Source organism: Portunus trituberculatus, chromosome 31 (assembly GCF_017591435.1).
Source record: "Portunus trituberculatus isolate SZX2019 chromosome 31, ASM1759143v1, whole genome shotgun sequence".
NCBI classification, from domain to species: Eukaryota; Metazoa; Arthropoda; class Malacostraca; order Decapoda; family Portunidae; genus Portunus; species Portunus trituberculatus.
The window spans coordinates 16,026,403-16,053,777 of record NC_059285.1 but is presented as its reverse complement, the minus strand read 5'-3'; the positions used below and the strand labels follow the sequence as shown (position 1 = coordinate 16,053,777).

General features: G+C 40.9%; 2 protein-coding genes across 5 annotated transcripts in view; both read left to right on the top strand.

Annotated features, from left to right (window-relative positions):
* LOC123511072 (mucin-5AC-like) overlaps positions 1-3,554 on the top strand; it is a 19,779-nt gene extending 16,225 nt beyond the window's left edge. Inside the window, exons 4-7 of the mRNA XM_045266686.1 lie at positions 327-458; positions 661-801; positions 1,016-1,518; positions 3,530-3,554. Of these exons, the coding sequence (XP_045122621.1) occupies positions 327-458; positions 661-801; positions 1,016-1,518; positions 3,530-3,554 (801 nt within the window). The remainder of the gene's footprint in view (positions 1-326; positions 459-660; positions 802-1,015; positions 1,519-3,529) is intronic.
* Positions 3,555-4,027: 473 nt separating this feature from the next.
* Positions 4,028-25,221, top strand: LOC123511588. 4 transcript variants are annotated; one of them, XM_045267610.1, is made up of 12 exons: positions 4,028-4,294; positions 10,816-11,030; positions 11,296-11,395; positions 11,521-11,709; positions 17,223-17,347; positions 17,941-18,037; positions 18,343-18,839; positions 19,581-19,813; positions 20,543-20,822; positions 21,329-21,489; positions 22,837-23,048; positions 23,401-25,221. In XM_045267610.1, the coding sequence occupies exons 1-12, from the start codon at positions 4,250-4,252 to the stop codon at positions 25,042-25,044; spliced, it is 3,798 nt and encodes a 1,265-aa protein (XP_045123545.1). In that variant the 5' UTR covers positions 4,028-4,249; the 3' UTR covers positions 25,045-25,221. The 4 variants fall into 4 exon arrangements, with proteins under 4 accessions (XP_045123545.1, XP_045123547.1, XP_045123546.1 ...); XM_045267612.1 differs by lacking the exon at positions 19,581-19,813 and having other exon boundaries at positions 4,030-4,294; positions 18,343-18,463; positions 21,329-21,488; positions 22,836-23,048; XM_045267611.1 differs by lacking the exon at positions 4,028-4,294 and having other exon boundaries at positions 10,434-11,030; positions 21,329-21,488; positions 22,836-23,048.
* Positions 25,222-27,375: the final 2,154 nt, after the last annotated feature.

Below are 27,375 nucleotides of genomic sequence, written 5' to 3'. Positions count from 1 at the left end.
ATATGCAATGAACCAGTACAGAAATATCATAAATGATATCATATTATGTAGTATTAATTGTTAGAACAATATCAGAATGTTTGGTGATATTTTTGACTTAGAATAATTTTGATATTTTAAACTTTTTATTTATTTATTTATTTATTTATTTTTTTTTTTTTACATAACTATTTCATATAAACCAAGGTGTGTATGGTATGGATATGTATTTAAAAATTCAGATGACTCTAGAACATATTATAGCTTTGGGCTTTGTGGATTAAAGGCTCTCATCTCATATTGAGGATTGAAGTGCTCAGAGTAATACAATATTTGTGGTGGTGCAGGTGCTGGAGTGCTCTCAAGCAGCTCTGCAGATGGCCATGCAGGCTGAGGATACAGCTGAGTCCTTCACTCCTGGACATGCAAGCTCTACTATCATGGAGGTGTTGAAGAAGATGGATGAAAGATCGAGTGAGGCAAGTGTTTTATTTGACACTTTTGTATTGTAGGAGAAGTGCTAGACAGGTCCTTGTTCTTTCTTATTAAATCAGTCTTTGTAATATTCTTCTGTAGCACAGTAGGGTTGTTTTTTCAGTTAAAGATGCTAATTTAAGTGCAAGTGGTATAGGCTCCATGACAATGCTATGTCATGAACAGTCGGCATTCTTCCATTGGCAGCTTGTAAAGCAACACGCTGAGAGGACACTGAGAATGGTTCTCAAGGATGTTCCAGAATCATCCGCCAAGAAAGGTGAAAATGACTCACTGCCATTCAAATTCCCAGAGATGACATCTGCAGCTTCTAACTTCACCTTCAAGGTAGGTACCTATCACTGCAGCTCCTTCACACACCAAGCCTTGATCATGTTTTACCTGTTGCTGGTGGTCAAGTGGTGTCTTGCCCTCTCACACTAAACGGTGAATGGATACTTTTTACTTAAATATTTATTTAGTTTATGATACATAGCATTTGGTGTAATTATTTATTTTAGGAAAGGAATGATATTAGTAATAAGGATTGCTTCAGTTTCAGTTTCCCACCAGTGAGTCTTTTGTATTTTCATCAAACAAGCCTGATGGTGTAGCAACCTTTCCAAGCTCCTTACAACCCAGCCACAGGATGGTCTCTCTTCATAAGAAAAAGGTCACCTCTTTAGATAATACTGCACAGCCTTCTTCCACCACCACCACCACCCCCACTCCCACTAGTGTACCTTCCTTTTCTGGCTTCCTCTTTGGCACCACCACAACGGAGTCTTCCTCCTCCATTCTTACTACCACCAGTACAGCTATCCCCAAGGAGCAGCCCAAAGCAGCACTCTTTGGCAGTAATCCCACTACTACTGCAGGTACTAATGGGTCTTCCTCTTCCTCTCTCTTTAGCAGTACAAAACCTACCTTTTCTTCCATCTTTGGCACAACCACCACCACACCTACCCTTTCTTCCTTCTTTGGCACCACCAGCACCACCATACCTACCATTTCTTCCTTTGGCACAACCACCACCACCACACCTACCCTTTCTTCCTTCTCTGGCACCACCACAACCACACCTACCCTTTCTTCCTTCTTTGGCACCACCACAACCACACCTACCCTTTCTTCCTTCTCTGGCACCACCACAACCACACCTACCCTTTCTTCCTTCTCTGGCACCACCACCACCACACCTACCCTTTCTTCCTTCTCTGGCACCACCACCACCACCACACCTACCCTTTCTTCCTTCTCTGGCACCACCACCACTACACCTACCCTTTCTTCCTTCTCTGGCACCACCACAACCACACCTACCCTTTCTTCCTTCTCTGGCACCACCACCACCACACCTACCCTTTCTTCCTTCTTTGGCACCACCACAACCACACCTACCCTTTCTTCCTTCTCTGGCACCACCACAACCACACCTACCCTTTCTTCCTTCTCTGGCACCACCACAACCACACCTACCCTTTCTTCCTTCTCTGGCACCACCACCACCACACCTACCCTTTCTTCCTTCTTTGGCACCACCACAACCACACCTACCCTTTCTTCCTTCTCTGGCACCACCACAACCACACCTACCCTTTCTTCCTTCTCTGGCACCACCACAACCACACCTACCCTTTCTTCCTTCTCTGGCACCACCACAACCACACCTACCCTTTCTTCCTTCTCTGGCACCACCACAACCACACCTACCCTTTCTTCCTTCTCTGGCACCACCACCACTACACCTACCCTTTCTTCCTTCTCTGGCACCACCACAACCACACCTACCCTTTCTTCCTTCTTTAGTACCACCACCACCACCACCACCACTACTACACCTACGGCCCGGTAGCTCAGTAGTTAGAGCGCTGGCTTCACAAGCCAGAGGACCGGGGTTTGATTCCCCGGCCGGGTGGAGATATTTGGGTGTGTCTCCTTTCATGTGTAGCCCCTGTTCACCTAGCAGTGAGTAGGTACAGGATGTAAATCGAGGAGTTGTGACCTTGTTGTCCCGGTGTGTGGTGTGTGCCTGGTCTCAGGCCTATCCGAAGATCGGAAATAATGAGCTCTGAGCTCATTCCGTAGGGTAATGTCTGGCTGTCTCGTCAGAGACTGCAGCAGATCAAACAGTGAATTACCTACCCTTTCTTCCTTCTTTGACACAACCACCACCACCACCACCACCAACACTAACAACACCACCACATCTACCCTTTCTTCCTTCTTTGGTACCACTACCAAGCCTTCCTCTAACTCCCCCTACATCTCTGGAATCACCACTGCCACCACCACCACTATTACCACTAAAGGTTTGCCTATCTTCAAATTTTCCTCCTCCACCACCATCTGAAATGCCTCTTGACAGCCACTTTCATGACCTGCCAGTGTAAAATGTAAGAATTATTCACCATCCATCATATTTCCCATGGGTGTCTAATCACTAGTACTGATATCTGATTACCAAAATTTTTAGGTATAATGTTACATTTTGTAGTCACACAAAGGTTTGCTGTTATACTTGTTGTTACTTCAGATGCACTCAACTTTTCTCCTTTGTAAAATGTTTGCAAATGTGATAAATAGGTTAGGAAGTAATATACTACCACACAACACCACCATCATGTATGTACCGTTGCATGGCAGTGGCTGTCACCTACCAACTGGAAGGGGGAATGTATGTGGACTGTGGAGCTTGGCATTACTGAGAGCTTGAGACTGAAGTAGATAAAAGTCTTTAGTCCATTTGATAATACATAGTGTATATTTTATATATATAAGTTTTTGTGATACATTTAGTTACGTTGTTAGCAGAATGTAATTTGTTTTCCATTTAAATGTTTCTATATATGTTTCAAAATTAGAATTAAGAATGTGTAGTGATTAATTACTTTACAAAATGTGCAGTAATAAGACAATTATGCCTGACTGAAATTCAATTGAGCATTGGTAACAATCATGGCCTGATTGCTTAGATTTTCATCGCAGCAAGTGTCATGACAGGGTATACCTTACCTTACCTTACCTTCTGCACAGAGCACTCACCTAGGCCTTTATTACTCTCATTTGACCACAGTCCCCTTGTAAAGCCTAATAATTAAGACTACCAGCAGATTAGAGGATATTATAAGAATGAGGGGAAACCTAAATCTACAGTAGTGGAAATATGGTGTGTTACTTAACTTTTGATACTACATACTGTACAAACAATAAACCTGATCACATAGATTGGCCATCTTATTCAGAGATCAATGTCTGCCAACCCATCATCACTGCGCCTCCCATTATTATTATTATTATTACCATTGCTATTATTATTATTATTATTATTATTATTATTATTACAGTGCAGGTGTATGTATAATAGCAACTATATTAATAACGATAAAATCAAAGCAGAATACTATCATACTCGCGGAATTGTGACTTTGGGTGATGTTCTAGGCGTGTGTGTAATTCACCACGGTCGTCTGCTGGTCACCCAGCCAGTCTTCCCTATTACGGAGCGAGCTCAGAGCTCATAGATCGATCTTCGGGTAGTACTGAGACCACATCACACACTCCACACACCGAGAAAGCGAGGCCACAATCCCTCGAGTTACATCCCGTACCTATTTACTGCTAGGTGAACAGGAGCTTCACATTAGAGGCTTGCCCGTTTGTCTCGCCGCTTCCCGGGACTCGAATCCAGGCCCTCTCGATTGAGTCGAGCGTGCTAACCACTACACTACGGTGTGTTCACTACACTACGCGGTGTGTGTGTGTGTCCAGTGGCGATCACGTAGTTACAGTAAACATGACGCTGGATGGCGACGAGGAGGCCGACAGCAGTGGCGTGGAGGTGGGTGCATTTGTGTTGAATACTGATCCATTCTTCTGTGAAACGCAGAACATAAATGACTCGACAGAACACTAGTATATCGTGGATGATAATATAAGCATGTGCACATATGGGCTTCATTAAACTTCATAATAATTTGCTTTCACTGTGCGGCAGACATTGCGCACAAAAATGGCGGCTGTGTCACCTGCAGCTGTCAGTAAACGCGTAGTATATACGATTATTAAACCTGTGGTTCGTGTTTACTGGCAGGTGACAGAGCAGTGAAGTTTGCGTTCATATACCTTTATTCACCGCTGCTTGCGCAATGTCTGTCGAATAAATAGTTATATTAGTTAAGGTGAATTATGAAACAGCACAGGTCGCTGCAGTGGCGAGTGGACGTGTTGTGTGTGCGCTCTGTTTTTGGCTGTTTTTATAGTTAGCGAGTGGTGTTTGTGCTTGGTGTCTGTGTGTGGTGCTTTTGAGTGTTAGTGAAGTGAAAGTGTGTACTGCAAGTGTTAGATTAGAGTGAAATAGTGGTTATAATCAGTGTTTGTGAGTGAAAAGTATTTTGGTAGAGCGAGGAGACTAGGCTTGTAACTGTTAACTGTTGAAAGAGGATTAGTTGACCTCACTTAGGCCCCCCACCCCGCCGTCACCAAGTATTTTTATTTGTTTGTTAGCTACGTATAGTGTTCTTGTGAGTTAACAGATTGTAAATTAGTATGGCGGTAGCTACTGAGGTATCAGTGTGATTGAGTGCGTGAGAGTGTTGAGGTGGGGTTGGGCGAGTTTGTTGTGTGTGAGATGTGTGGGCATGACAGGAAAGTCGTTGTGTGTAGGCTCAAGAGCGAGAATTTAGTTCTTTCTCTTGAGCACCGAGAATTGCGAGAGGAAATGAGAAAGCTAAGTGAGGGGAAAAGTGCGAACGAAGTTCTCATCTTTGAGTTGAAGGAGGAGGTTAGGAGGCTTGGGGAGGCAGTGGAAAAAATTAGGCAGGAGATCAGTGTTAGGCCGAAGGTTGGACCTTCTGAGGCCAACAGGGTGGCTTGGCCCTCTGTCGGGAAGAGCATAACATAACATAAATAATAGGATAACAAAGGGCCACCAGGGCCCATCTAGGTTATCCTGTATCAGTCGCACAGCGACCTCGTCATCAGTACTTAGAGATACTCTTACAAGTACACAATACATTATATACTAATTCTAAATATTTGTCCCATTAACAGGGCTAAGTCCTGCAGCGAATTCCTCTACAATCTGTGATCCCCATACATGGGGATCATGTCTTGTTTAACTATAGTAAATTTCTTTTAAAAACTATCATGCAGCGCTATACATAATTATAAATCTAATAAATTTAAGCACTTATCTAATCTGTTTTTAAACATTGTCAAACTAGTGCTATTTACAACCCTCTCTGGCAATGCATTCCAGAAGTCTACCACCCTATGACTAAAGAAATATTTTCTTATATCTAACCTGCAGCCTTGCTTTCTAATCTTCCTGCCATGATTTCTAGTCCTACTTCCCTCCTCTAAGGTAAAGAAAGATCTCACATCTATGTAGTTTGTATCTGAGAACATTTTAAATAACTCTATCATATCCCCTCTTATACATCTGCTCTCAAATGAAAACATGTTTAATTCCTTTAATCTATCTCTATACTCCAGGCACTTTAATGCTGGTATCATCCTAGTTGCTCTTCTCTGAACTGCTTCTAACATGTTGATATCCTGCCTATAATGGGGTGACCAAGCCTGTATGCAATACTCTAAATGGGGCTTAACAGGAATCATATAAGCTATGCACCACTTCCTTACTTTTATAACTAACATTTCTATTTATAAAACCCAGGATCCTATTTGCCCTATTTCTTGCTTCTAAACATTGCTTTGAAAATTTCATAGTCCTGTTTATCTCTACTTCTAAATCCTTTCCCTCCTCTACTGCCTCTAGCCAACATCCCTCCATCTCATAGCTAAAGTTTGTGTTGTCTTTACCTAAATGCATAACCTGACACTTTTTAGAATTAAACTCCATCTGCCACCTGTCTGCCCATGCTATCAGCCTGTCAGGTCTCGTTGTATTCTGTAATTGTCCTTTTCACCTTGTATTGTACATGCTATCTTAGTATCATCTGCAAACTTTGATACTTTGCTACTAATTCCTATATCTAAATCGTTAATGTACACCAAGAAAAGAAGAGGTCCTAGCACTGATCCTTGGGGTACCCCACTAACCAAAAGCAGAGTGGGGAAGAGGGAGCAGACGAGCCAGACCGGGAAAGATAGTAGTCAGGATGGGCAGAGATGGCAGGTTGCGAGGGGAAGGAAAGCGGAGGCAGTTAGGGAGGATAGGACTAAACCTGTTGTGTGTGAAAATGGTTCGGTTTGTTGGAGGGGGAGGGGGAGAGTGAGAGTGGAGTGAATGAGGTGGTTGTGGTGAGTGGAAGGAGAGAGAAGGGGGTAGAGGAGAGGAGGAGGGTTGTGCCTAGCACACCTCAGGTGTGTGTGGTGGGTGACTCTCAGGTTAGGTACTTAGATAGCACTTTCTGTGGGAAAGACAGGGATAGGAGGACGAACGTGTGTATGCCTGGTGCAGGTGTGAAGGCAGTGAGTGAGGAGGTGCAGAAGAGAGTTGGGGGGATGGAGAGGAGGGTGTAGTAGTTTTGCACGTAGGTGGGAACGATGTCAGAGCAGGTGGGTCGGAGAGTTAGTGGTAAGATTTCGGGAAATGTTAGGCAAGATAAGGGAGAGTGGTAGGAGGTGTGTAGTGTCAGGAATCTTGCCTCGTGTGTATGTTAGCAGGAATGGTTGTCTAGGGCCATTGGTGTGAATGATCGGGTAAAAGGGATGTGTAAGGATGTGGGTGTCAGCTTTGTAGATGTATGGGATAGGTTCTATGGGCGAAGGGATTTGTATGCTAGGGATGGTGTGCATCTGAGTAGGAAGGGTGTGGATGTGCTGAGTGGATGTCTGGAGGGGAGTTGGGATGGAGTGTAGGGGTGAGGTAGCAAATGCATTCCAGAAGAAAGATGTTAGACATAAATTAGATAGGATAAACAGAGATAGTGAAAAGATTAGGAAAGATTTCCAGGTGCAAATAGGAGAGAATAAGATTAGGATTCCAAATAAGGAGACAGCATCTAGGAAGGTAGCAGGACTTAAATGTTTTTATGTAAATGCCAGGAGTCTTAGGAACAAGAAGGACGAGTTATCTAGTTATATAGTTGAGGAGGACTTAGATGTTGTATGTGTCACAGAGGCATGGGTAAATGAGGAAAAGTTTAGGAAAATAGGAAAGAATATGAAGTAGATGGATACATTATGTATTTACACCAGAGAATTGGTAGGATAGGTGGAGGAGTAGTTATTTATGTAAAAATCCTTCATTTCCAGTCAGGTTAATGGTATTAAGGTAGATAACAGAGTAGAGTCCTTATGGCTGGATGTTAGAGTAAACAAAAGTAAGGTTATTAGAGTAGGAGCTTTTATAGACCACCTAACCAGTCAGCAGATGTAGACAACCTTATGGTAGATGAGATAAATAGGGGTGTACTAGTCAGACAATTATCTTAGGGATTTTAATCTTAAGTCAGTAAACTGGGAGAGGATGGTAGGAGATGCTAGTGAAAATAAGTTTATGGAAAGTTTTCAGGATAACTATTTAGTGCAGATGGTAGATAAACCTACTAGGGGGAGGAAGGTTTTAGACATAGTACTAACAAATATTGAGCATTGTTTAAAGGAAGTTGAGGTAGGAGAGACTTTAGCAAACAGTGACCATCATATAATTAGATTTATCATTAATTCCAGTAGGGATAATATAGTGAATAAGACTAGAGTCCCAAACTATCAGAAAGGCAATTATGGTAGGTTACGTCAGTTATTAGGAGAGGTAAACTGGGAAGATAGTTTTGGAAATAAAACTGCACAGGAGATGTGGGATATTTTTAAGGTTGTAGTAAAGGGTATAGTGATGCAGTGTATCCCTTACAAAGATATAAGGCAGAGAAACAGGAAGCCATTATGGTGGACTCACGAGATAGGTAGACAGATCAGAGAGAAGAGGGCATATAGAGAGTTGCAGAAAAGTGGGGAAGATGTAGATTTGATTAGGTACAGACAGGTCAGGGATGATTTGAGTAAGGTTATAAAAAAAGTAAAAGGCAGGCAGAGATAAAACTAGCTAGAGCTGGGAGTAAAGATCCAAAAAATTATATAGTTATTACAAGGTCAGTGATAAAAGAAATAAGGATAGGATTGGACCACTCAGAAAAGATGGTGTAGTAGTGGATCAAAATGAAGACATAGTAGAATTATTGAATGAACAATTTTCTTCAGTATTTACTAGGAAAGAATAGGAAATCCTGTTACAAACAGTGCGACGAGTAGTTTAAGAGCTTTAGAAAATATTGATATAAAACCGGGAATTATTAGGAAATTTATTCTTGAACTAGACGATAGGAAAGCTAGTGGTCCTGATGAGCTACATGCCAGAGTACTTAGGAGGGTGTAGACAGTATTTCTGAAGCACTTAAGTTAATCTTTGAAAGATCACTTAGGTTTGCTGAGATACCTCAGGACTGGAAGTTAGCTAATGTTACACCAATATTTAAAAAAGGTAGGAAGGATGATGCGAATAATTATAGACCGATCAGTTTAACTAGTATAGTATGTAAGATACTAGAGAAAATCATTAAGGGTAGTATTTGGGAGCATTTAAATGAGAATAGATTAATTAGAGATACCCAACATGGCTTTAGATCAGGGAGGTCCTGTCTTACAAATTTGCTCGATATCTTAGAATATATTACCAAGGAGTTAGATGATGGAAATAGCATAGATGTTATATATCTAGATTTTAGCAAGGCGTTTGATAAGGTACCGCATAGGAGGCTAGTGTACAAATTGAGACTACATGGGATAGGGGTAGGTTAGTTGATTGGATTAGTGAATGGCTTTCTGATAGGAAACAGAGAGTAGTATTAAATGGGGCAATGTCTGAGTGGAAGGAAGTGGTTAGTGGGTACCCCAAGGATCAGTGCTAGGACCTCTTCTTTTCTTGGTGTACATTAACGATTTAGATATAGGAATTAGTAGCAAAGTATCAAAGTTTGCAGATGATACTAAGATAGCATGTGCAGTACAGGGTGAAAAGGACAATTACAGAATACAACGAGACCTGGACAGGCTGATAGCATGGGCAGACAGGTGGCAGATGGAGTTTAATTCTAAAAGTGTCAGGTTATGCATTTAGGTAAAGACAACACAAACTTTAGCTATGAGATGGAGGGATGTTGGCTAGAGGCAGTAGAGGAGGAAAGGATTTAGGAGTAGTGATAGACAGGACTATGAAATTTTCAAAGCAATGTTTAGAAGCAAGAAATAGGGCAAATAGGATCCTGGGTTTTATAAATAGAAATGTTAGTTATAAAAGTAAGGAAGTGGTGCATAGCTTATATAATTCCTGTTAGGTCCCATTTAGAGTATTGCATACAGGCCTGGTCACCCCATTATAGGCAGGATATCAACATGTTAGAAGCAGTTCAGAGAAGAGCAACTAGGATGATACCAGCATTAAAGCGCCTGGAGTATAGAGATAGATTAAAGGAATTAAACATGTTTTCATTTGAGAGGAGATGTATAAGAGGGATATGATAGAGTTATTTAAAATGTTCTCAGATACAAACTACATAGATGTGAGATCTTTCTTTACCTTAGAGGAGGGAAGTAGGACTAGAAATCATGGCAGGAAGATTAGAAAGCAAGGCTGCAGGTTAGATATAAGAAAATATTTCTTTAGTCATAGGGTGGTAGACTTCTGGAATGCATTGCCAGAGAGGGTTGTAAATAGCACTAGTTTGACAATGTTTAAAAACAGATTAGATAAGCACTTAAATTTATTAGATTTATAATTATGTATAGCGCTGCATGATAATTTTTATAAGAAATTTACTATAGTTAAACAAGACATGATCCCCATGTATGGGGATCACAGATTGTAGAGGAATTCGCTGCAGGACTTAGCCCTGTTAATGGGCCAAATATTTAGAATTAGTATATAATGTATTGTGTACTTGTAAGTGTATCTCTAAGTACTGATGACGAGGTCGCTGTGCGACTGATACAGGATAACCTAGATGGGCCCTGGTGGCCCTTTGTTATCCTATTATTTATGTTATGTTATGTTATGTTATGAAACCAATCCCACAAATCGCAGTGTCCTGATGGGATCTATTCTCTTCAGTAGCGCCATACTCAGCAGTGTCAGCACTATGGGAGAAGCTGAGCGGCTCACTCCTGCACTAAACTGAGCCAAAAACTATTATCTATTATTGTTAGTTTGGAACCAAGAGTATCAGTGATACCGTTGAATTGATAACTCGTAAACAAAAGTTGTCGGATAACCGATAATCTGGTATTATCAGGATGAAAAATGTGGTGATGTATCGCAATAACGCCCACTTATTTCAGTATTGTCATAAGAAGTAAGCTATTTGAGAATACATTGCGGTCATCAATGGTTGTGTCCAGGCTGACGAGGTGTTGGTGAAGGCCTACTGTGCTGTGCTTCACGAGTGGTGTGCAGCGCTACAGGTGCTGTTAGGCCGCCAGGGTGATGCCCGCCACGCCCTGCTGCTGAGTCCTACTGTGGCTGGTCTCTGGGCACTGTTCCTGAAGCGTAGGGAGCTATTGAGGCCCCTCCAACGGCAGGCACAGACCAGGGATATGAGGGAAGAAAATACTGGGTAGGTCCTGAGAGTGAAAGGTTGTGTTGAAGCAAAACATTTAGACAGAGTAACACACATACACACGTATACACACACACAGTCCCCACTTCCTTTGAACACTCATTAGATGATCAGGAATAGGCCTATATTCATCCAGTGCACAAGAAATACACATGATCGCCTGATGTTTGAGGTGGGGACTACCCATGATATGCAACGTCATAATGCTGCATTTATCAGCTTCAGGAAATTGATATCTATGTAAAATGTGTTATCCTATAAGTGTCCTGAGGCTCATCAACATCCTGAAGAAGTCATCTATGTCATCACCAGGAGGCCGTTGCCATCGTGCCACACACAGGCGTTCAGCTGCAACAGACAAGGTGCTTCCATTCAGATATTTGTCATTTCTGCCAAACTAGGTCACATACCAGAATTTAACTGTTTAGAATTATGCTCCAAAAGTTGTTTATTTTTTTTCCATGCAGCAAACGTTGATATTTTACAGAACACATCCACATCTGTATTCCCAAAGACCACTGCCGCCACCACCGTAGATGCAAAGAAGGGCAAGAAGTGCCTTGAAAGGCCTGTGTTGGGCTCCCATGACAAGGACTTCCCATCAAGGCCCACGGCAGGATGGCGGGCAGCCTGTGAACTACATCGCAGGTCCTCGAGATTAAAAGAAAGGCAACATGTGTGTGTGTGTGTGTGTGTGTGTGTGTGTGTGTGTGTAGTTGTATTTACCTAGTTGTATTGTACAGGGTTTGAGCGCGGCTCATAGTGTCCTGTCTCCATATCTCCATTTATCTAGTTTTTCTTTAAAGTTATGCACACTATGTGCTGTGACACCTTCCTTATCCAATGCATTCCATTTTTCCACTTCTGTGTGGAAAACTATATTTTCCAACATCCTTCACACACTGCCTCACCCTAATCTTCTTTTCATGTCCTCTTGTCCTTCCATCTTCCGCCAACAGCACCAGGTCTTCTTTGTCTATTTTTTCAATATCATTTACTATCTTATACATTGTTATTAGGTCCCCATGTTCTCTTCTATCCTGTAAGGTTGGCAGTCTCATTTCCTTCAGTCATTCTTCATATGTGAGGTCCTTTAATTCTGGCACCATCTTTGTAGCAGTCTTTTGTATCCTTTCCAGTTTTCTTATATCTTTTTTAGAGCTCAGAGACCATACCACTGCTGCATATTCCAGCTTTGTACGTATCTTGCTTGTGATAATTTTTTTCATCATATCTTTATCCATGTAATGAAATGCCATTCTTATATTAGTCAACATCTTATATGATAGTCCAAATATCTTGTTTATGTGTTTATCAGGGCTCAGATTTTCTTGTATGATCACTCCAAGATCTTTTTCCTCTTTTGTCTTCGTTATTTGCTCTTGTCCCATTAAATAGTTCTATACTGGTCTTCTCTTACTCTTTCCTAGTTCCATTATGTGACATTTCTTGGCATTAAACTCCAATTTCCACTTCTTGCTCCATTCATAGATCTTGTTTAAATCTTCTTGTAACAGTAGACAGTCCTCTCTGGTTTTGATAACTTTTAGCAACTTTGCATCATCAGCGAATAAATTCATATATGTAGCTGTTTATCCCAATGTGAATGTCGTTTACATAAACTTGAAACATAATGGGGGCTAACACTGACCCTTGTGGCACTTCACTAGTTACTTTACTCCAAGATGAGTATGTATCTCTGATCACAGTTCTCATTTCTCTATCCTTCAAATAATCTCTTGTCCATTCGAGCAAGGTTTCACACAGTCCTCCTATGATCTCTAGTTTCCAAAGAAGTCTTCCATGAGGGACTTTATCAAATGCCTTTTTAATATCCAGGTATACTGTGTCTACCCATCCATCTATGTTTTCAAGTCCTGCAATAACTCTGGAGTTGAAGATTATTAAATTTGATACACATGACCGCCCTGTCTTGAACCCATATTGTCTGTTCGATATTACTTGCTCCTCTGTGTGTGTGTGTGTGTGTGTATTTACCTAATTGTATTTACCTAATTGTAACATACGGGAAAAGAGCTATGCTCGTGTTGTCCCGTCTCCATATCTATTAATGTCCAGCTTTTTCTTAAAATCATGAATATTCCTTGCGTTGACCACTTCCACGTCTAAACTATTCCATGCTTCCACCCTTCTATGAGGGAAGCTATATTTTTCACATCTCTCCTATAAGTGGCCATTTTAGTTTTTCCCATGCCCTCTCGACATTCTTTCATTCCACATACACAGATCTTCCCTATCCATTTTTCCATGCCAATCATCACTCTGTATATTGCTATCAGGTCTCCCTTTCTCTTCTGTTTTCCAGGGTCGGAAGTTGCATTCTTTTCAGTCTGTCTTCATAAGTCAAATCTCTTAAGTCAGGCACCATTTTCGTTGCAGCCCTCTGTACTTTCTCTAGTTTCCTTATGTGTTTCTTTAAGTTCGAGCCCACTGTATTGTTGCATATTCAAGCCTCGGTCTTATCATTGCAGTAATTATTTTCTTCATCATTTCTTCATCTAAATATACGAACGCCACTCTTATGTTCCTCAATAAGTTCAATACTTCTCCAATTATTTTGTTTATATGTCTCTCTGGCGATAGGTCATTGGTAATTGTCACCCCAAGGTCTTTTTCTTCATGACTGGTTTTATGTCTTCATTTCCTATCTTGTACATACTCCTGATTCTTCTTTCACTCTTGCCAAACTCTATTTTCTTGCATTTTGTCGTGTTGAACTCCATTTGCCATGTACAGCTCCATTTCCATATTCTGTCCAAGTCTTCCTGGAGTAGTTCGCAATCTTTGTCACATCTCACTTTTCTTAACAATTTTGCATCGTCTGCAAATAGGCTCACATAACTGGACACCCCATCCACCATGTCATTTATGTAGACCGCGAACATTACTGGTGCCAACACTGATCCCTGTGGAACTCCACTCTCCACCAAGCCCCATTCTGATGGTCTGTCCTTAATTATTGTTCTCATTTCTCTTCCTACCAAAAGTCTTCCATCCATTTTAGTAAACTGCCATGCACTCCTCCTACCATTTCAAGTTTCCAGATCAGTCTCCGGTGTGGTACCTTATCAAAGGCCTTTTTTAAATCCAGATATATTCCATCAGCCCAACCATCTCTTTCCTGTATTACATCTATCACCCTCGAATAGTAACATATCAGGTTTGTCGTGCATGAACGCCCTTTTCTAAAACCAAATTGACACTCACAAAGTATGTCATTTTTCTCCAAGAAGTCTGTCCATCTATTCTTCACCACCCTCTCACACATCTTAGCTACCACACTTGTAAGTGACACTGGTCTATAGTTCAATGGGTCTCTCTTGTTACCTGATTTATAGATTGGGACAATGTTAGCTCTTTTCCAGTCTTGGGGCACTACACCTTCCCTTAATGAGGCATCAATTACTTCACAAACTTTTTCTGCCAGTTGCTCCTGCATTCTCTTAAAATCCATCCTGATACCCCATCAGGTCCCACAGCTTTTCTCACTTCTAAACTCCCCATCATGTTCTTGATCTCCTCCACAGTTACTTGAAACTCCTTCATAATCCCTTTCTGTTCCATTACCAGTGGTTTGTCAAAAGCAGTCTCCTTTGTGAATACCTTCCGAAAGCATCCATTCATAGCCTCTGCCATTTCCTGGGATCTTCACTGCATACTCCATTTACTTCTAAACTTTCAATACTTTCTCTATTTTTGATGTTGTTGTTCACATGTCTGTAAAAAGCCTTGGTTGGTCTTTACATTTATCAATTATATCCTTTTCTTGTTTCTTTCTTTCTTCTCTTCTAATCAACACATATTCATTTCTTGCTCTTTTGTAACTTTCCCACTGCTTAATCCGTCTTTTCCTTCTCCACCTCTTCCATGCATCCTCTTTTCTTGTTCTAGCCTTTTCACATCTATCGTTAAACCAGTCCTGCTTTCCAACTTCTCTATGTTGTCTTATTGGTACAAATTTTTCTCACCTTCTTTGTATATTTTTATAAATTCCTTCCACTTTTCATTTGCTCCTTAGCACTCTTGAATTTCATCCAATTTGTCTCTTGAAAGAATTTCTTTAGGTTTCCAAAATCTGTCTTGGCATAATTCCATCTTCCCACTTTATATTCTTCATTTCTTCTAGATTTCTCTTCATCTATCACCTTGAACTCCAAAACTGCATGATCACTCTTTGCTAAAGGGCACTCCACCCTCATCTCCTCAATGACCATTGGCTCTGTACTAAAGACCAAGTCCAGTCTTGACGATGCTCCCTCTCCTCCAAACCTAGTATCTTCTTTGACCCACTGAGTTAACACATTTTCCATTGCCAGTGTCAATAGTGTATTTCCCCATGTTGTCTCTGATCCTTCCATTGACCAGTCCTCCCAACACACCTCTTTACAATTAAAATCTCCCATCATTATAGTTCGTTCACAGCCACCCAACATTTCTTCCAGACATGTTCCTGTATCACTTATCATTTCTTCATATTCCTGTACTGACCATGCATTTGTCTTAGGTGGTACGTACACCACTATGTAGTGCCTCTTTTTCCTTCATTAGTTTCTGCTCTGATCTTTAGCACTTCTGCCTTTCCCATACCTTTTTCACTTGATCCACCTTTATATCTTTTTAACCAGCAACATCACTCCTCCTCCCATCTTACCTACTCTATTTCTTTTCCAAACATTATATTTCCTTCTCCAACCATCATCAGGTCTTCTCCTCTCTCAGTTTTGTTTCAGTAAGACCCACAATATCTGGGTTCTTGTCCCTCAAGTAATCGTTGAGTTCTAAAATCCCGATATCACTCCATTTATGTTGGAATACATTACATTTCGCTCATATGTAAGTTTCTTTAGTCCTTTCTTGCTGTACTTTTCTGGGTTATGAACCACTTCCTCAGTCTCATATCCAAGATTCTCCAGAAAACTCTTTCTTCTCCTCTTCTGTCCTCTCTTCATTTTTTTCAAAGCCTCCTTTCTCAACTCATTTAACATTTCTCTTTCCTTTTCACCGAGATCTCTTCTCAACCAAATCTTCCTTGTTGTTTCCTGCTGGGCTAGCCTCCATGACTTCTCCACCAATTCATCTACATCCTTTTGTGACTTAAGTTTGATTCTTATTGGCCTCATACCTTCTCTTGTGAACTTTCCAATTCTATGGAAGTCCTCTATTTCTTGTACTAGGTCTTTTCCTCCTCCTGCACCACATTAATGATATTATTTATCACCTTTTTATGTTTTCTCTCTCTCCATTTTACTCGGTGTCTTATCCTCCTCCACACCAAATATCACCACACATCTCTTTTGTCTACAGTTTCCCTCACCAATGTCTCATTTGACTTAATAACCTTCACCACTTTCTCAGCTATCTTCTCTTCTATGATCTGTTGATCTATAATTTCAGCAAGGCCCAAAGTTTTCTCCCAGACTCTTTGATTTCCTTTTCCAGACTTGCAACTTTGTAATTTACCTCCTTTCTTTCCACTTCCTGACTTTTTTTCCATTCAGCCTGCTTCTCCATCACTTTTCCTAGAGATTCTCCACATTTTTCGCAATTCACTTTAATTAGCTTAACTTCCTCTTTCAGTGCTTCATTTTCCTTCTTCATATCGGCACAGTCTTTCTTTACATTGTCATAACTCGTTTCCAGGCCCCCATACTTTTCAAACAGTTTTTCAATTTTACCTTCTAACTCCAGAATTTTCTTCACATAAGCGCTCTTCTCCATTATTCCTTGAAACCCTGTGAAGTCTGATTCATCTTTCGAGTTCACGGCCGCCATGTTGCTCAGATGTAAACAAACCAGCTGATGGCTCAAACGCAGGCTACAGTTTATATTTACCTTCACTGGACTTTGTGTGTGTGTGTGTGTGTGTGTGTGTGTGTGTGTGTGTGTGTGTACTTTGCCTCTAGCTATCACGATACCTCATACAGAGTGCATTTCAGATATCTACACTTATCAAAATAAAGGTTGACATGTATAAGATGGGTCATTACTATACCAGTCTCCAGTCTTTTTTTTCCAATTATTAAGAAAACTACTTTATTATACACACACACACACACTTAGATAAGCCTTATAGATAGTGATGTAGATATGTAGGTTTTCTGTAGGAACCACCATGTGTGGCCCTGGTGACTCCTTGCAGCTTCTCTAGTGTTCTTATGTCACCCACAGGTGGCTCACATTCATTATGAGGACCTGTCACTTGAGGAGGAGGAGAAAGAGGACATCTCAGCCTCCAGTGGGTCAGACCAGGAGTACCAGCCACACCACCCACGGGACTCCCACTCCCTCACCAGGTCACAATGGGTCACTGGGTCATAAGAGCCTTACTTACCTAAGACTATTTTTCATCCTTTTGTCATAAGTAAGGGACAGAATTAGTAGATTATTGTGTATTTTAGTGTATTCCTTCATTCTTAATTGCCTTTTTTTTTTTTTTTTTTTTTTTTTTTTTTTTTTTTCTGTATTGTATATACTGTCAGTGAAGGAATGATATGAGGTCTCTCTCTCTCTCTCTCTCTCTCTCTCTCTCTCTCTCTCTCTCTCTCTCTCTCTCTCTCTCTCTCTCTCTCTCTCTCTTTTATATGTTTTTTCTCTTTATACCATCTTCACATTTCTAGTTTCATTCTCTCCAATCTCTCCTTTCTCTTCTTTTTCCTAAATTTCATATACAGTATATGTATTTATGTTAATTTTACCTGTATTTTCCCACTGTATCCATCACTTTGATATCATTCTCTTACATCTTACACTTTCTTTCATCTTTTTTTTTTTTTTTTTTTTTTTTTTTTTTTTTAATTCCTTTTAATGTCTATATCCTGACAGAGTCCTAGTCACTTTCACTCTCTGTCATGTCATATTCAAAATGTCTATTTCTCTCACTTCATAGGAAGACAAAAGCACAGAGAAGGAACCAAACATCCATGCCTCTTATGAAAGGTCACTGTGGCTGGAGCTCAGAGGAGTGGAAGAGGGAAGGGGATAAGGTGAAGGGAGATTTCTTGTACAGTACCTTGGTGATGGTTAGAGAAACATTTCCTTGAATCTAGCTACAATTCCTCTACTAGTGGTATGTAAAGTATAAGTGAAATAAGGTTAGCTGCTTCGTACCCTTCACCACCATTACTGCTAATCCCACCATAACCAGGAGACAGTAAAAGATATTGTCCTATATCATGCCATCACCACCACCACCATGTTGCATCACTAGTAGGCAGTAGCACAATATCAAGGCCACTTTGCCATTGTCTTTGCCATTTCTCTCAACACTTTTTTCTCTGTGGGTGTCAAGGAAGGGACAAGGGTGAAGGGTGCTGCTACTCGGAAAGGAAGCAATGGAGAGAGGAGTCCATACACCAGTCACACACATCAGGGAGAGGAGGAGACCTACATCACAACTCAAGCACATGGAGGTAGGAGTGCACACATCCAATTAAAGGAGAGGAAAGTGACACAGGGCTGGATTAAGGAAAAGAAACAAAAACACGCACATAAACATGACAAAATCAAGGAGGAGAGACAGTGGTGCACACATAATCTAAGAAAGCAAAGCAGGTATAAACACTCACACACAAAGCACACAAACTCTTCTGAACAAGATCAGGGAATAAGGAAAAGAAAGACTACAAGAGCCACTTCCTTCACCAGCAGGAAAGGGAGAACTTATGAAAGGATATGGAGTCCCTGGAAGGTGTGGTCACTACCTAACATGCTTTCCCTCCTCCTCACACTCCTGTATTTGGGTGTCCTCATCACCAGGCAAGGCATATTGCTCATGGATATTTTGAGGTGAGGTACAACTCTGACAAGAGAGAGAGATTATGGAGATTGATGTTCTACCATTTGTCCTAAATGTAATAACTATAACTAGCATACTTCTTCATTCTGTCTCCTTCAAAATTATTATAAAGTTATGTGACAGATAGAGATAGAAGAAGATTGCATACACCAATGATAACACACACACACACACACACACACACACACACACACGTGGAAGTGGTCAACGCAAGGAATATTCATGATTTTAAGAAAAAGCTGGACATTAATAGATATGGAGACGGGACAACACGAGCATAGCTCTTTTCCCGTATGTTACAATTAGGTAAATACAATTAGGTAAATACACACACACACACACACACACACACCGCATAGTGTAGTGGTTAACACGCTCGACTCACACTCGAGAGCGTCCGGGTTCAAATCCTGGAGACGGCGAGGCAAATGGGCAAGCCTCTTAATGTGTAGCCCCTGTTCACCTAGCAGTAAAATAGGTACAGGATGTAACTCGAGGGGTTGTGGCCTCGCTTTCCTGGTGTGTGGAGTGTGTTGATGTGGTCTCAGTCCTACCCGAAGATCGGTCTATGAGCTCTGAGCTCGCTCCATAATGGGGAAGACTGGCTGGGTGACCAGCAGGCAACCGACACACAACACACACACACACACACACACACACACACACACACACACACACACACACACACACACCAGAACTTCCCTCCCACCAGCTTTTGCTCTTCCCCTTAGATGGTGTCGAAGCGGCCACATCCCCTTCCTGTCGGCTCATTTCACAGTGAACCGAGTGTTGAGGAGCTACGTCCCTAGCTGTCCTATTTTCTTCAAGGTGCCTAGAGTGCCCTCCTCCACCACCATCAGGAAAGCTACCTACCAGACTGCTCTCCTCCTTTCCCTGCAGGCTGTTCCTTTCCCTCCAGCTGGCTCCGTCATCAGCCAGCTGGTGGCTGTGCTCAGATTGCCCTGTAGGTGAAGGTGGTGTGTGTGTGTGTGTGTGTGTGTGTGTGTGTGTGTGTGTGTGTGTGTGTGTGTGTGTGTGTGTGTGTGTGTGTGTAATTCAATTTGGTCACCTGCTGGTCACCCAGCCAGTCTTCCCCATTATGGAGCGAGCTCAGAGCTCATAGACCGATCTTCGGGTAGGACTGAGACCACATCAACACACAACACACACCGGGAAAGCGAGGTCACAACCCCTCGAGTTACATCCTGTACCTATTTACTGCTAGGTGAACAGGGGCCACACATTAAGAGGCTTGCCCATTTGCCTCACCGCTTACCGGGACTCGAACCCGGCCCTCTCGATTGTGAGTCAAGTGTGCTAACCACTACACTACGCTGTGTGTGTGTGTGTGTGTGTGTTTGTAAGGGAAGGTATTTTTAATACGTTCAGTTGAGGAAAGAAACTAGACTGGTATATTCTTCATTGTTGTTTTGTATGTACAGTATATTTACTTTTTTTTTTTTTTTTTTTTTTTTTAGCTGAGAATTAACACTTCTCTGCTCTTCTCTCTCTCTCTCTCTCTCTCTCTCTCTCTCTCTCTCTCTCTCTCTCTCTCTCTCTCTCTCTCTCTCTCTCTCTCTCTCTCTCTCTCTCTCTCTCTCTCTCTCTCTCTCTCTTAATTTTGTGTCACTGTCAGCCTTTATGTCACTCACCTGCACCATCCCCTATCATTGTCACCTGTATTGTCCTTCAGATGAGACTTCCACCTTGGCTGAGGAGGTTATTGCCCTGAGGAGGCTCCCCCAGCACAAACAGGAGACAGCATGGGAGGGCCTAGCCAAGAAGGAGGTGCCTGCTGTTGAGTGCCAGGCTGCTGCAGCACTCTTAGTTGCCCTCAAGATGTGTTGTGGCCTCAATGACTCCTCAGAACATCATCTTTCATTTGTGGCAGCACGAGTTAATGGGGTGATGATGGGTGATGCCCTTCAACATCCTCCTGTTCGTCCCCTCTTCTCCTTTGATGAATGGATGAGGTGTGTGGAAGGAAGGGTGGGTCTTGACTGAAGGAGTTATGTTCATAGTGTGTGAAGGTATTAATATTGATATTTTTGCTCCTTCAGCTGGACAACTGGATGAATTTTGTCAGTATAATAATGCATATGTATTTGTTTGTATTCTCATTTATTGTTTTTTAGTTTCTTCTACAGTGTCTTTTCATTAAGGCTGTGTTCTATTTCTCTTCTCTTCTCCTGTCTTTTATGATGCATAAATGAAATACAGTACACATGTAAAAGTAATTGGTCTATTTTACTATCTTTTTTTTCTTCCTTTTACATTGTTACCATTCTTGCTTTCTGTCACTAAATATTCACTATATGAAGCACTGAAGCATTTGGAAATACAATAGTAGTGTTCCTTTATTTCACTATTCCTTAATGCCTTTCTCTCTCCTCCTGCATAGTCTTTTCTTCTATGCCCCAAGACTGTGTAAAGTAGAGCAGCTTGCAATCAGACACTTTCTACCTCTACCCATTGCCAGGTACCTAGTGGAGGTGGCATGGCTCAGCAGGCAGGTGAACCCTCTGTGTGAGGCCATTGCTCCTCCACCAGTGCTTGCCAAGCCATTGGAGACCAAACTGATGGCTGATCTTGCACACCTACTGACCTTCTGCAGTACTGATCCTGCTGCCTCTATTCCCGTGTGTGTGTGTATTTACCTAGTTGTATTTCCTTAGTTGTATATTACAGGGTTCGAATGGGGCTCATAGTGACCTGTCTCCATATCTACATTTATCCAACTTTTTCCTTAAATTTGTACACACTTTCTGCTGCTACAATCTCTTATCTCAATTTATTCCAGATGTCCACTGTCCTATATGGAAACTAAACTTTTTAATGTTCCTCAAACACTGACTTTTCATGATCTTGGAGTGTCCTCATGTTCGTCTATCTCCATCCTCCATCAGTGATACCAGGTCTTGTCTATCTATCCTTTCCATACAGTTTACTAACTTATACATCATTATTAGATCTCCTCTTTCCCGTCTATCTTGCAAAATTGGTAGTTCTTTCCTTCAGTCTCTCTTCATAGAGAAAATCCTTTATTTCTGGCACCATCTTTGTAGCAATCCTTGGAATTCTTTCCAATTTCTTAATGTCCTTCTGCCTGTATGACCACACCACTGCTGCATATTATAGTCTTGGTCTTATCATAGTGATTATGATCTTTTCATCATACTCTTATCCATGTAATTGAATGGCACCCTGATATTTGTTAATGTCCTGTATGTTGAGGCAAAAACCATTTATTTGTCTTTCTGGAGTCAGGGTGTCTTGTATTATCACTCCCAGGTCTTTCTCTCCACTCCTTTTCATTATAATCTTTTCTATCTTTTTGTATTCACACAGGTCTTCTATTACTTTTACCCATATCCATTGCATGGCACTTCCTGGTATTAAATTCTAATTTCCATTCATGGCTACACTTCCATATCTTGTCAATATCTTTCTGCAATTCCATACAGTTTTCAATGTTCCTTAGTACTCTTAAAAGTTTTGTATCGTCCACAGACAAATTTATATAACTACTCAGATCCTTTTTTGTATCGTTGATATATACCTGGAACATAATTTGTGCCAGCACTGAACCCTGTGGTACGCCACTAGTAACTGTGCTCCAACTTGATGGAGTGTCTCTTATCATTGGCCTCATTTTCTTATCTATTAAGAAGTCTTTCATCCATTTTAAGATATTTCCCTGTGTTCCTCCGATATGTTCTATTTTCCATAGGAGTCTTCTGTGTGTGTGTGTGTGTGTGTGTGTGTGTGTATTTGTTTGTTTGTTTGTTTTCTTTCACTCTTACACTGAAACACACTTTTACCATCCATACAATAGCAACAACACTACACACACACACACACACACACACACACACACACACACACACACACACACACACACACACACACACACACACACACACACACACACACACACACACACACACACTGCCCAAAGCAGCTCTAGTCATACCATTCTCCTTGCAGACCTTGAAAACTATCCAAACATGAGGAGACAGCTGGAGGGCCTGGGTCTGCCTCTGGAGAAGCTGTGGCAGGCTCACATCATAGCATTGAGTGCTCCACATGATCCTCTACTTGGCACCCTGGAGAGATACGTAGAGAGATACACCTCCTCCTCCTCCTCCTCCACCACGAGGCATAGGCACCAACAAGAATCCTCCACAAGGCTTCTGAGGGTAATGGTGGATGAAAATGCCTTTCTTGTCATGTTAATTGTTACTATAGAATGAAGACTTGTTGAGATATTTAAAAATCTGAAAACCAAAATGTGGAAGGCTTTATGTGAAATAATTTTGCTAATCTATATAGGATGTAAATTGTCAGGTGTGTGATAAGGAAACAGTAATGAAATCTGAATAAAGTAAAGTGTTGAAAGTCAAAATACTTGAAATTGATAGGAAACAAAAAGCACAGTGGAAGTAAATTAGATAAATTCCTTCAGTTCTGACTACCAGATAATCTAATGTTCTACCACTACATTTGCTATAGGAAAATAAAAATCTTACATATCCTGTCTTTAACCATCAGAGGGCACAGGAGCTGCTACAGACAACCTTTTCCTCGACACAACTGTTTTGGACACAACACCTCCACCAAATACAGCAGCAACTCAAGGAACATGGCTCCAGCTTATGTCTCAAGCCAGTCAAATACCCACACTCCCTCTGTCCACTCCCCCTGAAGCCAGATGGGAAGAGGAGGCATTATACAAAGGCCACTGCAAACACTCGCCATAGGGAAAGGAAGCACACTCATTCTGTAGCAACAGGGAGTTCTCAGGGGATGAGAGGTGTGTTGGATGAAAGGCATACAGTGAACACATCAGATCTAGTAAACAATAGCTCTTCATGTGTGGGTGTTCAGGTTAAGTCTACTCCTGCAGCCAGTCTATGCAGGGCTCTACAATATAGACAAGACTCCTTAGCCACATCAGGGAGAAAGAGATGCCATACCAGTAGTCAAAAATCTTACATAAGGAATGGGAAAGTATGTCAGTGCAAGAATATGAAAAGGTTAGACAAAAAAGACCAGTATTGGAGAGACTGGAATTGTGTGCACACTCAGAGCATGTACTCATGGGGTAAACAAAAATACAACTTGATGGATAGAAAAGACTCATGTATGGAAGAACAATGTGGAAAAAATCACATTCCAAATTGCACCACAAAGTATGGAAAGAGGAACAGCATGAAGGAAAGAAAAAAATCTAGCCAGGGAAAGCAACACAGGGAAGGGTGCTGTCACAAGAACACTGAAGACTTCCCTCCACAGAACAGAAACATTAACAAACCCAAGAATAGTCATGAAAGGCATTGCACACTTATTTCAGCTGAAATCTGTAGCCATAAGGAGGAAGAAAGGATCAACTATGACAAAGGAGCCCACATTATTAAGAGAAACTCAAGGAACTTCAAATTTCTGCATGGAGGTTATTTTCCTGTGTACAAGAACCAGGCAAAGGAAAACAGTGAAGGCTTTAGTGTACCAGCTGGGAAAAATAAGAACAAGACTACAGCAAAGGGTGAAAATAAAGGCTCTGGTGTCTCATGTGCTTCAGAGTATACTAGGGGTCAAAGATCTCACATTACAAAGGATCTTATGAGAAAGGGCATGAACAGAAGTACAAATAAAAGTACCAATTTCTTGTATATGCCAATAGAAAAAGATACCTCATCCAAGAGCAGATATCCTCCTGGAGAAGAGGACGGGAGCCAGAGGAGAAACACAGGCATACCTTACACAATTCCACATTCCCCTGAGGACAAAGTATATCCATGGAGGAAAAAAGAAGCACATCCCAGCACGTCACTTTCATCTGACGACGAGGATGCCATTACAAGTTCCACCTCCTCCCACACCTCCAGCAATTCATCCATCCTTGCACATGAGTCTCTGGACCAACTTCTGAAGGATGGCACCTCAGCAACGGTACTAAGCCACACCCTGTTTGTCCCAGTGCCGGCCTACAGGATGTGGCAGGGGCTTGACATCACCAAGGACAAGTGGAAACAGGTGTGGAGTGGCCTGCCCAGGAGCTACAGGTGTGTAGTGGAAGTGCTTGTGGCCCTGTGTGGGATGACATGTCGAGAGCTGCTGGAGGAGGTGCAGGCCATGGAGAAGATGGTGGAGATATATTCCTCCCTGCTCTTTCTCTTTCCCAATGCCTTGTAACAGAGGGGTGGTAAATTTCCCGTCCTCTACTTTGACCCTTCTTGAACTAGTGGTGGTGGTGATACATTCATCCCACTACTTTCTCTTCCCCAACACAATGTAACAAGGGAGCAGATGGTAAAGATGTATATTTTCCCTTCCTCCTCTTCTCTCACCCATTCTTAAACAAGAAAATAATGGATATATATATATATATATATATATATATATATATATATATATATATATATATATATATATATATATATATATATATATATATAGTCTCCCTTTCTGTCAGGGGATATTTTATTACAGCATTTTTTTTTTTTTTTTTTTTTTTTTTTTTTTCATCTATTGTTTCTTTTCTGCTCTTTATTTAGTAAAAGAATGAAAGGATAATGTGTTGTCATTCTTATATCATGAATATAATATTTGTTATTACCATGGCATGATTGTTGGTATTTATGGGTTTTAGTTATTTTGTTCTTTTGTAGTACATACGTTGTTTTTAATCTATCTGGGTGTTTTTCTATGTTGAAGTAAGAAGTAAGGGTAAGCTTTTCATTAGTATTCTGGAATTATGGGATTTATTTATTATTTTATGGAGTTTGTATGTTGGGACATGACATATGAGCACTTAACAATCACTGTATTGGTATGTTATTTGCTAACTGCTTCCCATAAGGGTTTGACTGCATACATTACACAAAATAAAAGGGTTTTCATATATTAACCCTTTAGTGTTCAACAGACGTTTTTACTAACATCTGATAGAATATTGGAAAGCATGTTAATTAATAAAAAACAACAACAACAACAATTTATTAACCTTTGCTGCAGTAACAAGGTCACAAGACCTCAAACAAGTGTAACGTGAGATGATTAAGTAATGATTCCATACAAGATCCATACACGTTAATCTTGAGTGAAACCAGACTAAAGCAGTTTTTTCTCTTCCACCACTGCAACCTATAGGAATATGATTTTTTTTTTTTTTTTTTTTAAGTCATTGATGGAAGCTAAGATTCCGAACATTTGAGGAATTTAAAAAAAAATCCGGCCCCGGACGCAGATTTTGATACGTGAATTCCGGGCATGTCTGGTTAAAGGGTTCACACGTCAATTTGCGACTGAAATTGCAAATTGGTAGAGTTTTCGATTGAATAACGGTGCCTAGTCACTTGAAAACCAGTCGATTTGCGACTTTGTTTACCTTGTGAGGTCACGGAGAAAGGTATGAAAATGTGGTGTTGATGTCGATAAGATTTTGGAGTTGGTGAGGGAAAAAGATGAATTCTAGAGCAATTAAATTAAACGCAAATTGGCGTTCGATGAGAAAGCTGCCACTCTCCGATTACTGCTTCCCTCTATGCAGGGTGTTGTTGGTGAGGATTGAATACTTGTGATGATTTGATGATTTTGATCGCAATCGTCATCGTCACTTGACATCTTGTTGAGATATTGTTTGTTTACATTCACTTCCAGCCAACCAGCCATTTTAGTCGGAACGTGTTCCGACTAAAATGGCTCAGTCGATACTCCTAGCGACTTGCAATTTTAGTCGCAATATTGACGTGTTAACTCGCCTTAATACAGCACAAATCTTTAACACATATTTCTCCTAATTTCTGCAGAGATTAAGATGCTTCAAAAGGAAAGTGTGCATGCATCTATTTTTTTTGTTCAGTTTCTTTATGAGAAAAATAGAAAACCTACGGCCAAAACCGATCGAGATATCCCGAGGATGCTGCAGTACGTGCTAAGTCGTGCTTCTTCCATCACCAACAGGCGACTATATTATTTTCCTCTATATAATGATGTTCGTCGTATAAGCTGATGTAACTATAAAAAAAGATTCCATAGTAAAATACCCAAAGACAATTAAAACACTGGAAGTAGTAAAAGCATGGTAAATGATCAATACGTACATCGTAATATATAATATATAAAGTGTTTTAGAGACGAGTATTGTGTACCGCGAGAAGTTCTGACCGGAATTATCCACTCCTGAATTAAACCAGCCGGCGAACACTGAAAACTGGATAGTTGAGGTAGGCACTGGTAGCAGGGTTGCCAGACACTACACATGAAAAAAGGACAGACCTGCTTTAAAAAAAGGACATTTGCCTCCAAAAAAGGACAGCACAACAAAAAGTGTGTGTATTATATATATATATATATATATATATATATATATATATATATATATATATATATATATATATATGTGTGTGTGTGTGTGTGTGTGTGTGTGTGTGTGTGTGTGTGTTTAAGGTATGTGTTTAAAAGTGTATAACAGAGAGAGAGAGAGAGAGAGAGAGAGAGAGAGAGAGAGAGAGAGAGAGAACT